Source organism: Pelodiscus sinensis, unplaced genomic scaffold, assembly GCF_049634645.1.
Source record: "Pelodiscus sinensis isolate JC-2024 unplaced genomic scaffold, ASM4963464v1 ctg68, whole genome shotgun sequence".
Lineage (NCBI taxonomy): Eukaryota > Metazoa > Chordata > Testudines > Trionychidae > Pelodiscus > Pelodiscus sinensis.
In genome coordinates this window covers 431,370-445,358 of record NW_027466009.1, presented here as the reverse complement: position 1 = coordinate 445,358, position 13,989 = coordinate 431,370, and the positions used below count along the sequence as shown (strand labels likewise).

Here is a 13,989-nt window from a genome sequence, read left to right as displayed (position 1 = left end):
CAGACAGAGCCCCCTCTGCCAGCCCCTCCCCCACATCCCTGACTAACTGCCAGTCTGTGCCCCAGACGCCCCCTCCCACATTCCTGACCAACTGCCAGTCTGTGCCCCACAGACAGAGCCCCCCTCTGCCAGCCCCTCCCCCACGACCCTGACTAACTGCCAGTCTATGCCCCACAGAGCCCCCCTCTGCCAGCCCCTCCCCCACATCCCTGACCAACTGCCAGTCTGTGCCCCAGACGCCCCCTCCCACATTCCTGACCAACTGCCAGTCTGTGCCCCACAGACAGAGCCCCCCTCTGCCAGCCCCTCCCCCACATCCCTGACCAACTGCCAGTCTGTGCCCCACAGACAGAGCCCCCCTCTGCCAGCCCCTCCCCACGTCCCTGACTAACTGCCAGTCTGTGCCCCACAGACAGAGCCCCCCTCTGCCAGCCCCTCCCCCACATCCCTGACCAACTGCCAGTCTGTGCCCCACAGACAGAGCCCCCCTCTGCCAGCCCCTCCCCCACATCCTTGACCAACTGCCAGTCTGTGCCCCACAGACAGAGCCCCCCTCTGCCAGCCCCTCCCCCACGACCCTGACTAACTGCCAGTCTATGCCCCACAGAGCCCCCCTCTGCCAGCCCCTCCCCCACATCCCTGACCAACTGCCAGTCTGTGCCCCAGACGCCCCCTCCCACATTCCTGACCAACTGCCAGTCTGTGCCCCACAGACAGAGCCCCCCTCTGCCAGCCCCTCCCCCACATCCCTGACCAACTGCCAGTCTGTGCCCCACAGACAGAGCCCCCCTCTGCCAGCCCCTCCCCACGTCCCTGACTAACTGCCAGTCTGTGCCCCACAGACAGAGCCCCCCTCTGCCAGCCCCTCCCCCACATCCCTGACCAACTGCCAGTCTGTGCCCCACAGACAGAGCCCCCCTCTGCCAGCCCCTCCCCCACGTCCCTGACTAACTGCCAGTCTGTGCCCCACAGACAGAGCCCCCCTCTGCCAGCCCCTCCCCCACATCCTTGACCAACTGCCAGTCTGTGCCCCACACAGAGCCCCCCTCTGCCAGCCCCTCCCCCACAACCCTGACCAACTGCCAGTCTGTGCCCCACACAGAGCCCCCCTCTGCCAGCCCCTCCCCCACGTCCCTGCCCGTCTGTGCCCCACGGACAGAGCCCCCCCCGCCACACCCGGTTGTACAGGGCGTACGGGGCTCACAGGCATTTTGCCTCCTTCCCCCCCCCCATGTGGCTTCTCTCTGTGGCTGCTGAGGGGCTCCCTCTGCACCCTCCCACATCGGGCCCGGCCCCCATGGCCAGGCTGCGATGGCGACGGGGTCCCCGCTGTGTCCTGTCCAGCCGCAGGCCGAGGGGGAGCCGCACCCAGCTGGAGTCCTCCCGCCCTGAGCCGGAGCTGAGCCGGGGGGGCAGACGCTCCCTGCAGCCCCCCAGCGCCCAGGAGAACATGGACGGTAAGTGGGGTCGGGGGCCGCGGTCGTGGGGGGCTGCTGCGCTCAGGGGGACTGGGGAATTCCCGGTACCTTGACCCCCAGCGAAATCTCCCCCCACATTCACAAGAGGAGCGGGCAGGGAGAAATCTCTGCTGTCCTGCCCCCCAGACACACACATCGGGAATCCCCAAATCCATCTTTTCCTCCCCTCTCAATGTTCAGTCACTTCTCTTCCCCAGCCTGAGTTCCTGCCTCCCCTCCTCTGCCAGGCTCTTCGCTGCCTCTTTTGGTCACTGCAAAATGTACTGCGAGGGAGAGACTTTCTGTAGGGTTTTCATGCCTCCAGCCACAGTTTTGGAGCCTCTGGATGCCTCTCTCCTTGCCCCACTCAGTGTAGGGTGATTTGTCCCAGTGGTCCCCAACCAGTACATCAGGATCTGCTGGTAGATCTTGGGGCCACTGACAGGTGATCCTGACTGGTTTGGCCAGGAGGCTATCAAGTGCCTGCACTTCAGTTGCCCCTACACCCACTCTTACACTACTCCTGCTTTGTGCCTGGGAGCTGCCCCCCTGGGAGCATCCTGCTTGCTGTTCAGGGTGCGGGAGGGAGAAGAAGGGGCACTGATCTCAGGGTGTCACTCCTTCCCTCACTTCTGTATCCTATCTTCACCCAGGGAGGAGGGGATGGAAGGAGATTGATATATATTTACATTGCCACTCACACACTGTGAGGCTACATCTAGACTGGCATGATTTTCCGCAAATGCTTTTAACGGAAAAGTTTTCCGTTAAAAGCATTTGCGGAAAAGAACGACTAGATTGGCACGGACGCTTTTCCGCAAAAGCACTTTTTGTGGAAAAGCGTCTGTGCCAATCTAGATGCGCTTTTGCGCAAAAAAGCCCTGATCGTCATTTTCGCCATCGGGGCTTTTTTGCGCAAAACAAATCTGAGCTGTCTACACTGGCCCTTTTGCGCAAAAGGACTTTTGCCCGAATGGGAGCAGCATAGTATTTCCGCAGGAAGCACTGATTTCTTACATGAGATCGTCAGTGTTCTTGCGGAAATTCAAGCGGCCAGTGTAGACAGCTGGCAAGCTTTTCCACAAAACTTGCCAGTCTAGACACAGCCTGCATGTCTTAGTCTCTCACAAACATACACCGTCCTTCACTTGCAGCACCTGACAACACGTAAGTGGGGTATTCATTTCCCTGGTCAGACTAAGAAGGGATGCACCTGTCACAGGTAGATGTCAGTCAGTATGACCTGTTGTGACCTGGCAGTGAAAAAGCCCAGGGTGAAATCCTCCAAAAATAAGGACCATCACAAACTGCATCACCTTCTGCTCTAGAGTGCCAGGTGCTTTTCGTTGACCTTGTCCTCTAATGTAAACAACAGAGCCACAGATATATTAAAAAATGACCCTCCCAAAATCAGGCTCTCCACTGCACACACAGCCTTAAGAGAATGGAACAGAGACCAGATGTTGGTGTTTGGTTTGGGGGTCTCTTGGCTAAGTTTTGACCAGGCTGTTTGAACAGAAATATACTCAGACATCTTCCTCACAGCTTTATTGAAGGAGCACCACTGATTGACTGACTGATAGGAAAGGATTGCAGCAGAAATGCAGCACAGATAACAGCCAGCTCATCCACCCCAATGTAAATGTAAATGCAAAATGCTCCACTTAAAGAGGAACAATCAGTTTCACACACACAGAATGGGGGTGATGGCAGCACCTTGTGGTTTTGCTTTCACCCTTCAGGGCTCTTTGGTTGTAGGTTTCTTCCATCACCATCTTTAACAAACATGGCCAGGGTTTCTGGCTTCTGTCCCTTTGGAAGAATATGGGATTCATCCATTATCAATTCTCCCCCCAGTGTTCATCATCCACTTTTGCCCCCTTTGCCAGTCATTTCCCAAGCTGTGAACCTCTTAACCCTCTCCCAGCTGCCGATTTCTACCTCTGCCTCCCATGAAAGCTCCAGCTCCTTCCTGCTGATCCCTCCTCTTAGAGAAGCTATTGTGGCAGGAGCGGCACAGACCCATCTCTGGCAGAGGGACCCATTCAAGACCTGTCTATGTATGTAATAGGGGTAATATTTTTGAGGGATCTTTGGAATGGGGGCAGGTGGTATGAGACCTTCATCCCTTGGGACCTTTAAAGCCATAGCCCTGGGGGAAAAGCCTGAAGGGAACAATTCTGCCTTGGTGCCTGCAGGAGATGTAAACTCAATGAAGCATCTTTTGTTTTTATCTCCCAAGTAGGAGAGGAATGGAGCTTTTCTAAAGTGAGCTTCAAGAGTGGCTGATGGCGATCATTCAGCAAAACACAAAATAAAAGGGCAGGAATCGTTAACCACTTAATTGTAGTGCTCTTCCCAACAGCTGGGATGTAAGTGGGACACCAAATTCATCCTAATCCTACTTTGAATTAGCCCCGTAAATTGCTTTCAGGTTCATGGGTGCTGTGCGGCCTTCATCGTCTCAATTGTCTCCTGCCCAGCAGTTAAGTTCCTCTTGAACTCTTCCTTCATCTCCAGCACAAGGCTGGAAATAGCTTTCTGGGCCTCCGCACAGCCCCTGTCTATCTTAGCATGCTCCGAACTAAAATCAGGATCGGAAGGTTCCAGAGTGAGGATTTTCCCTGAGCTGTGGAGCAGGTCTAGCAGATGGTCTGTATAAACTTGGGTGAATATCTTGGTGATCATGTACAGCATCCAAGCCACATTGGAAGCATTAAATGCATGAGTGGCCTGCTGGATGCCTTCGGCAGAAGCTAAACATTCCTCAATGTCCCAGGTGAAGCAGAACTGGATCAGGTTGGAGATCATACAGGATAACTGCAGCATCTTCTCCCACTGCTCCTCTGCCTTGGCCAGGGCAACCCGCCGTTCGATTAGCATCTCCTTAGTTGTCTCCAAATCTCTTTCGCTCATCTCACTCGCCTTCAACTCACAGAGGAGTTCTGTCTGCTCTTTCATCAGCTTAATGGTGTTCTCAAAACTTCTGTGCTCTTCTGCCTGGGACCCTCTCAGTGCCTCCCCTCTGCTCTCCACTTTCGATATTTGCTCTTTTATCCACTCGGTTTTATCACTCACACCTGAGCTGATGTCACAACATGAAGCAAAACTGATGGTCAGAGCTTTTTCAATCTTACTAAGAGCCTGCTTTATGTTCCCTTCTGTCAGCTTTTGCTTCAACTGAGCATCCTCCATAGCCTTCCTGACTGACTGCTCCATCTCCTTTGCCTTTCTGAGCTTCTGCTGCACATCCGTCAGGTCCTGCTCACAGCCGTGCTCAGCCTCCTGACAGGCTAGCAACATCTCCTGCGCCAGGGAAATCACCTCCGAGACCACGTCCCTCATTGCCTGAGCCGACTCTGTGCACTTCTCTGCTTTGTTCTGTATGTTCTGTCTCCCACTCTGGAGCTGGTCCCTTCCTGCTTGAGCATTTTGGAAGAAGCCCTGGGTGATTTGGTTCATCTTCCGTGAGACAAACATGGAATGCAGGCGGCTCCCGTCCATTTTGACATAAAGTTGATTCAAGGCCTCCCCTGTTCGGTCACACATTTGATGCAAACAAGCCCTGAAGGATTCGGGGTGTTTGATGTATTTAAATCCATCTTCAGGGCAGTTCTCTTTGATAGACACATCGGCTTTTTGCCTTGCACAGAGGCATGCCAGTTCCCCCAGGATGGCAACAGAGGCGGGGGCTGGCATGAAGAGCTCCTCCCACTTGGCATCCGGCTTTAGCAGCAGCTCGGCCTCTTTCCTCACACTGTCTTCTTCTGCGGGGCTCACTGTGGCTTTGGTTATGGCCTGAAATGGTCCTCCTGCCGCTGCCATGGGATAGCCCTGTAAAACACAGAAAGAGATCACAGACCTGGTTGAGATCCCCCTGCTGCGCACTCGGAAGACTTCTGTGTTTGGATCCACATAGTGTCCCCTGCACCCTTCTACGTCCACAGAGTCTGAGCCATATCCAGGTACTCTCAAGCTTACCGGTAGGGTTCACTACATGTGACATGAATTCTAGGAATGGGGACCGTGCTGTACACATGCCTTAGGAACTAAAATCAAGGCTCCCCTGTAGTTTAGGCTTGACTCTTGGGGTATGTCTACACTGCATTGCTTTTCCAGGATACCAAGGAACGTGTCCAAGGAACATGTCCGCTTTTTTGAAAAAAAAAAAATGTTCAAAAATGTGGACACGCTCTTTCGCTATCCCTGTAAACCTCGTTCTATGAGGAATAAGGGATATGCTGAAAGAGGATTGCTTTCCAAAATCTGGTGCCATGTAAATGTGTTAAGTCTCTTTAAACAATAAATTGGAAAAAGAGACGCAGTTTGTGTACTGCAAATTCCATTTCTTTTTCTGATTTAACTCTGTTGTGTAGACGTAGCTTTGGCCACTCTGGTTTACAGTTTAACCCTTTATGGACAGGTGACACTTGAGACAAGTAACTCACAGTGTGAGGAGCTTCAGGAGGTAGCCGAGTTAGTCTGTTACAGAAAAAAATAACAAATGGTCTGGTTGCACTTTATAGACTAACAACACGGGGACCCCAGGAGTGCAGCCTGGGACCGTTGAACCACTGTGCCCCCCAAATTCTCTCCAGACTGAGCTGTCTCCTACAGTGCCTTGCTAGTGACCAGCAGCAAACCCTTCAGGCTGGGTTATCACTCAGCACAACTAGCCCCACAGTCAGCTGCTAGATTGCATGAATCCTCCTAGGACCACTCATGAACCTCTCAGAGGAAGACACTGGCCAAATCCCCGCCTCCCTCCGGCTCCTTGTACTCTACCTCAGGAATATACCATCTAATTCCTTGACTGATTCACCCCTGCATGAGTGGAAATGGGGCACACACACAAGCTTTTGTAAAACCCTGGAATAGATTTGCCACACACTTCATCCAAACTCACTGGTGAAGATGAACAGTCAAAGAAATCGACTGAGTGTAGACACAGAATGTATGTGACTATAAGGGGTTAGGCAACAAGCCAGAGTCGTTACCAAAGGAAAAGACAACAAACACATAGTCTAGACCCTCAACCCTGTTAGATTGGACACCTGCAAGATCAGTGGTGAGCAGCCTGTGCCCCTTTGAGGTCCTAGGGATGGCCCATGTGAATTGGCCATTTGAGGACAGTCCTTTTTGGCTCCTCTGTCCTCTACTCATATGACACAGGACGCTTTTTTGTCCTGTTTTTCTCATGACCCGAGGTGATGGTTAGCTTGTGCGCCCTGGTGTGGCCTCCAGCAAGAAGAAGCGGGTGAGCCCGGCTGCAGCTATTCCCAGCCAGGTTCCCGGGCTCTCCTGCAGGCTGTCTTGCTAAGCAGCAGATAGCCAGGCAGGTGAAAGGGGCTGGCTGGGGTGTGTAAGCACCCCCTCCACCCAACGCTGCCCCCCCTTGCACCCTTTTGGAAGGGCGGGGGGAGGGGCTGCAGCCATACATACTGAGTCTTACTCTTCCCTGGATTCTTAGGGAACGAGGCTCAGCTTGGGCCTTCCTTTGGCTCCCGGCTGCCGAGAGGAGGGCAGGGGAGGATACAGAAGGTCGCAAACTTTCCCTTTGCTCCCTGAAAGTCAGAGGAAGAAGAGCAGCAGGGATCTTTATGTGTGGTTGCAGCTCCACCCCTCCTGAATTGGCACCCTTGCACACACACTCCCCGCAGACACCCCTATATCTGTCAGCTATGGGCCCCTCTGCCCCCAGCCCTTACTCCTGAACACCCCACATCCCCCTGCCCTGGGTCCCTATGCACTAAATGCAACTGCCCTCTATTCGCGAGGTACCTTGATGGCTGCCGATTGCACTTTATCTGCAATATCACAGTTACATAGAAATGAGGAATGCAGGAGCGGGGTGGGGGGTGGTTACAGGGCACTCCCCCAAGAAACAGAAAGTCCCACACAGATCTTGGAGAGGGATTCCTAAACCCAACACATTTTCACAGATTCCAGAGGCAAAAAGGACCCTTGTCATTATCTAATCTGACCTCCTGAGTAACAGGCCATAAAACTTCCCCAAAATAATTCCTACAGCAGTTTTTTTAGCAAAACATCTAATCCTGATATAAAAAAATTTCCACGATGGAAAATCCACCATGGCCTGTCGTACGTTAATTCTTCTCCTCCGCTGATAGAAACTTGTACTCCCTATTTCCAGTGTGAATTTGTCTGGCTTTGTTCTTAGAGGTGAACAGTTCTCCATATTAAATCACATCGTCATTGGTGGAGCCCACCTTGCCATAGTCTCACGATCAGTTTGTATCAATGATCTTTGTTGTTGTCCACTTTCTCAATGGTTGTGCCTGCAAATGTCATGAGGAATAGTTTTGTATTTTCTTCCAGGACCCTCAAAAGATATTAAACAGAACAGGGCCAAGAACCAGTCTCTGTGAGATCCCACTGGAAACCCACCCACCCATTTTAGTTAGATGTTAAGACCTATTCAGTGAGCCAGTTTGTAATCTGTTCCATATGTGCTGTATCGATTTCAGATCAATCTCATTTCTTAATCACAGTGTTGTGCTTACACCTTACAGAAGTCTGTTACATCATCACTGTTACCTTTATGAACCAAATTTGTTCTCCTATCACAGAGAGAAACCAAGTTAGTGTGACAGGAACCATTTTCCAGACACCTAGGTTGATTGGCAGTAATTATATTGCTGTCCTTTAGTTCTCTATTAATCTAGTCACATATTAGCCACTCCACTGTCTGGCCCTGGACCATTGTCAGACTGAACATAAGAACGGCTGTACTGGGTCAGACCAAAGATCCATCTAGCCCAGTAGCCTGTCTGCCGACAGTGGCCAATGGCAGGTGCCCCGGAGGGGGCGGACTGAAGACAATGATCAAGTGATTTGTCTCCTGCCATCCATCTCCAGCCTCTGACAAATAGAGGCCAGGGACACCATTTCTATCCCCTGGCTAATAGCCTTTTATGGACCTAACCTCCATGAATCTATTTCTCTTTAAACTCTGTTATAGTTCTAGGCTTAACAGCCTCCTCTGGCAAGGAGTTCCACAGGTTGACTATGCGCTGTGTGAAGAAGAACTTTCACTTATTAGTTTTAAACCTGCTACCCATTAATTTCATTTGGTGTCCTCTAGTCCTTATATTATGGGAACTAATAAAAAACTTTTCTTTATTCACCCTCTCCACACCACTCATGATTTTATAGACCTCTATCATATCCCCCCTCAGTCTCCTCTTTTCTAAACTGAAAAGTCCCAGTCGCGTTAGCCTCTCTTCATATGGGACCTGTTCCAAACCCCTAATCTGAACCCTTTCCAAGGCCAAAATATCTTTTTTGAGGTGAGGAGACCACATCTATACACAGTACTCAAAATGCGGGCGTACCGTGGTTTTATACAGGTGCAGTAAGATATTCTGTGTTTTATTTTCTATCCCTTTCTTAATAATTCCTAACATCCTATTTGCCTTTTTGACCACCGCAAAAACTATTCAGAAAACTATCTACAATAACTCCAAGATCTCTTTTCTGATTTGTCGTAGCCAAATTAGCCCCCATCATAGTATATGTATAGTTGGGGTTATTTTTTCCAACATGCATTACTGTACACTTATCCACATTAAATTTCATTTGCCATTTTGTTGCCCAATCACTGTGAGGCCTATAATAGATATGAGGCCTATAATTACTGGATTATCCTGTTTACCTGTTTAAAATATTGATACAACATTAGCTTTCTTCCACTCTTCTGGAACTTCCTCAGTGTCTCAAGAGTTACTGAAAATCAGAATGATTCACATGCTTTCTTGATGCACGTAGGGTGCTGTTTGGCCCCAAAAACGCCTATCATGGAGGGGTTCAGCTGGGGACAACAGACCTTTCTCACCATGGCCCAGGTGGCCTGGAATCCCCCTCATTCTCCTGCACCCCATTTTCCAGGTTGGATATTAGGAAAAACTATTTCCCTAGGAGGGTGGTGAAGCACTGGAATGGGTTACCCAGCGAAGTAGTGGAGTCTCCATCCCTAGAGGTGTTTAAGACTCTGCTTCACAAAGTCCTGGCTGGGTTGATTTAGTTGGGATTGGTCCTGCCTAGGGCAGGGGCTGGACTTGGGTGACCTTCTATCCAGCTCTATGGTTCTGTGATTCAATGATTCTGCCCCAAACCTACCCCAGAGCCCTTGCACCCTAATCCTTTGTCCCAGCCCTGCACCCCTCAACCCCACCCAGAGCACCCCAACCGTCTGCCCTAAACCTGAGCCCCTTCCCATAGCAGAACCCCTTGGCCCCACCCCCAAGACATGAATGTTACATGCACTCATATGAAGGCGATATGTTGCACATCCTCCCCCTGTGGCACATTATTCACGCTGCTCAGGGCTGGGAAAAGTTAGAGAGAGCACTGGTGCCAGCGAGCCAGCCCTTTAGTGACTAAAACGAAAGGTTTGTTATATATTAAACAAAAGAGCAAGAAGAGCGGTGCTGGAAAGTCAAATACATACAAAGAGCTCCGAGGCCACCAGGTTCCTAGCAATCCGGGGCCGTCTGCCGGCTTGCAAGCCCCTCTGGAACACACCCCGCGCTGGGCCGGGTCCTTCAGCCTTTCGTCTGGAGAACGGTGGCGCCGGAGCTCAGAAGCAGGGGTGGAAACAAAATGGAGAAGACGCAGCTCGCCATGCAGCTGGCGCTTTCTGTGTTTGCAGGCTGCCCGGCACGTGATCCGAAGCCCTGGGCCTGCCCCTGCGCGCCTTGCTGAGTCAGAAGCTGCATCTCTGGTCCTTTCGCTCTGCGGCGCGCATCCCCGGGTGGTCCCCAGGCTGCGCGGATGCGGGGATCTCACCCAGCCGCGCGGCGCACGTGTGCAAAGCAGAGATACCCTTGCAGGTGTCCCGAAGCGGTGCTCCTAGTCGCCTCCAGCGTCTCCACAGCGTGTCACGCCGGTGACACCCGTGTCCACAGCGCGCCACTGCCAGGCCCCTTTGATCCCTCCCTTGACAAGTTACAAGAGCGCAGTTAAACACTCCAGGCGTGCGAGTGTCATCCCTCCGTGCGGCTACGTCGCAAGAGTGACTCAGCTCTAGACACAAACAATAAAAGCACCCCTAGGATCGTTCCTTCTTCGCCAGGGTCTTCACCACCGCTGAGCGTCCTTTGGGGTTTTGTCAGGGTCTCCGAGAGCCCAAGACTGCTCCCTCTTTCTTCCACCTCCTCAGTCTTTCTGGTTGATGAAAGAGACATACTCAAAGCAGGACTGCTGCTTCTGACAGATCTCCTGGCCAGCATTAAAGCATCCTCAGTGATCAAGGTCCTTGTTCAAGTGACTTTTTGATGAGCTATGCCACACATATAGTCCAGACAGAAATACCTAGTTTTTTTCAGCTTGGCTATCTCTGTAGCCAACTCATTGTATGTCCAAGGCAGATGAGAAAGATCCATTCAAGTATTCTTAGGACTCTGCATAGTTCATCCTTTTTCATTTTTTTTATTATTCATCCTTATTCTCTGACTTGCTGGAGGCCCCCAGCTGGTGAATAGTATGAAAAGAAAAGAAAAGAAAAGAAAAGAAAAGAAAAGAAAAGAAAAATAGTATCAGTAGAAAAGACAAGACAAGGGAAGGGACAGGACGGTCTTTCAAACAAAAGGGTGTTCACAAAACACACTAGAATTTGTTTGTTGCTAGAGATGTATAGAGGCCTATGTTAAACCATCCCAAAAGCTCAAGAGACATGTACCAAGGAGGTACAAAAGGAGGGGGGAGGGAAATGCTTTATGATTAAAGCCAGAGTCCAGCAGCTCAAGATTCAAAGCTGGGAAAGCCTTTGATTTTCAAATTTTCCACCAATTTTTGTGTAATTATGAAGAGCCTCAAAGCTGATCTGCAAATAGGAATAGCACGGCCCCGCTCCGTGTGCCTTTGTCCGCCAGATTAAAGAGCTGGCTGTCAAATATTGGTTCTCGTGTTGATACTTTCAGAGTGTGATCAAGTCACCCCTTAATCTTCTCTTGGTGCAACTAAAAAGGTTGAACTCTGTGAGTCTCTCTCACTCTCCCGCATGTTGTCTAATCCTTCTGCCATTCTCACTGCTCTTCCTTGATCCTCCCCATTGTATCAGCGTGCTTCCTGAACTGAACCAGAACTGAACCCAGGAGTCCAGCAGTCACACCACCAAATACAGGTGCGAAATAACCAACCTCTCCTCTCCTGCTTGAGATTCCCCCTGTTCATGCATCCAAGCATCACATTCACCCTGAGGGATCTGAGGAAGTGGGTCTGGCCCACGAAAGCTCATCATCTAATAAACCATCTTGTTAGTCTTTAAAGTGCTACATAGTCCTGCATTTTGCTTCAGCTACACCAGACTAACACGGCTACATTTCTACTACGATTCACCCTTTTGTACCTGGGGTCTGACCCTATTCAAGCCAATGGAGCAACCCTTCCCAGCTGGGGTGGGTTAACACACACCGACTGAAAATCTGCCATAAACTCGGCAAGCTTTTTTGCTTTTTTTTCTTCTGCCTCACAACTCCCAGGGACAGGCGGGACTCACCTTTTTCAGATGTAAGAACAGCCCGAATGGTTGTCCATTTATGATGCCGCTTAGAGTCAGACGATCTCCAGTGCTGCTGAAGTGCTGGCAAAATGGGATTTCAATATATGAGGGAGTGGGGGGGAGTTATGCAAATGCAAACAACTGGGTGGGAAGCTCAGATTACCAGGGCTGAAGGAGGGCTCTTAAAGTGACCACACACTGAATTGTGTTTGCCAGGGCTCATTTGTGTTTTATCTCTACAGCTGTAGCTTCATTCTGTGGTTAGGGTAGGACAGGGGTCTCCAGCCTTTTCAAGCATGAGATCACTTTTTGAATGTAAGTGCATTCTGAGATCTACCTCATATATAAATACCCTTGCCCCTTCTCTGAGGCCTTGCTCCGCTACCTCCAGCCTCTCTCTCTTGCCCATCCTCACTCACTTTCATCAGGCTGGGGCAGAGATTTGGGGCGCAGGCTCTGGTCTTGGATTAAGGGATCTGGAGCGTGAGAGGGGTTCTGCGTTGCTCTTGGGGCAGGCAGATGGGATGCACGGGTGCGAGGGCAAGGACGTGGGGACCAAGAAAGGGGTCATGACTGGGATAAGGTTTCGGGGTGTGGGCTCCAACTGGGCACTGCTTACTTCAGGTGGCTCCTGGCTGGTGGTGCAGTGGGGCTAAGGCAGACTCACCCTGGCCCTGGCCCTGCACCAGTCCCAAAAGCAGCTAGCAAACTCCATCCCAAGTCCTGTTGTGCCCCTCTTGGCTTTGTGGAGAAAGGATACAGAATGGGAGGAGGCACCTTGATATCAGCACCCCCTCCTTGCCCTGCCCAGAAAGCAGGAGGCTTCCCAGGGGGAGGGGCAGGAGATGTGCAGCAGTGCGGGGAGGGGCAGCTGAAGTGCAGGCACTTGACAGCCTCTTGGCTAAACCCATCAAGATCCCCTGTCAGGGGCTCCAAGATCGACCAGCAGATCCCGATCGACTGGTTGGTGGCCACTGGGGTAGAGATGTTCATCTGGCATCAGATTAACAAATACTGGACAGAGGCAATGTAAGTGAGGCAATATCTTTGACTAGCCAACTGTGGTCGGTGGAAGGGACAAGCTCTGAGGCTTCACTGAGGTTTTCTGACGAGGTCTATGAAGTTTGACTTGCTGAGGCCCCCCAGCTGGTGAATGGCAGAGCTAGGACAGGCCAGGACAGTGGTCTTTCCACTTGGACACCCCACCGCCTGTGATTCCTCCGGGCTCCTCCCCTCTCTGGTGCACTTTGGGATAATGGACAGGGGACCGTGGCTGCCCTTTGAAATGTCTCTGCGAACAGAGCCAGCGAGAGAGATCTCATCCATGTTCCCCAGCCTCAAATTTCCACAGCTTCCCTGAGGGGGGGTTGTGTGACTTTAAGAACCTGGGAGAAGACTGAGAAGATTGGTTCCCCCCCCCATCCCCAACATTTGCAGTTTCCCCTCCCTCCCCATCCCGTGCAATCAGCAGCTGGCTCTGTGGAAAGTACTAACAGATGACAAGTTGCTTCTTGTTCGCTCCTGCCCTGTGCTATTGTGTACACACATCACAGGCTGCAGCATCCTGGTAGGCCACATATTGCCATGGCGACGCAGCCTGACCTTTACACTATGATGGACCCTTTCCACCTACTCCCACCTCCCTCTGCGAGTCAGGCTGAGTCTGCCGCCCCTCCAAACCAGGCTCCTGCCCCACACTCTGGCCAGCTGCACCCCTCCCCCCTGTGGTGACTAAGGTTGCCAGATAGTTTCAACAAAAATACTTGACACACTTGGCATTACATCACTATCTACATTCCATCTGCTTGAGAAAATACCAGGCATTTCTATCGGCGCAATTATATTTTCTCTATTTTTTTCCCAAACATAAAGTTCAAATACTGGACTGTTTGGTTCAAAACTGGACACCTGGCAACCCTAGGGGTGACGTGCATCTAAATTATTCATTTCCCGGGTTTCAGATGTTTAAAGGTATGTCATTTTGGGGTGGAAGAAGGGCTTAGAAACCCC

The 13,989-nt window shown here is 51.2% G+C and overlaps 1 protein-coding gene across 1 annotated transcript; it reads right to left on the bottom strand.

Annotated features, from left to right (window-relative positions):
- Positions 1 to 2,990: 2,990 nt before the first annotated feature.
- On the bottom strand, positions 2,991 to 12,080 carry LOC102452791 (uncharacterized). Its single transcript, XM_006114725.4, has 2 exons — positions 11,977 to 12,080; positions 2,991 to 5,291 (listed from the first exon to the last, which is right to left on the bottom strand). The coding sequence occupies exon 2, from the start codon at positions 5,280 to 5,282 to the stop codon at positions 3,894 to 3,896; it is 1,389 nt and encodes a 462-aa protein (XP_006114787.2). The 5' UTR covers positions 5,283 to 5,291; positions 11,977 to 12,080; the 3' UTR covers positions 2,991 to 3,893.
- Between the last annotated feature and the right edge of the window lie 1,909 nt (positions 12,081 to 13,989).

What these genes read in the sequence shown, in the direction of transcription:
- LOC102452791 (XM_006114725.4), bottom strand. Translation starts at nt 5,282, where the DNA reads ATGGCAGCGGCAGGAGGACCATTTCAGGCCATAACCAAAGCCACAGTG.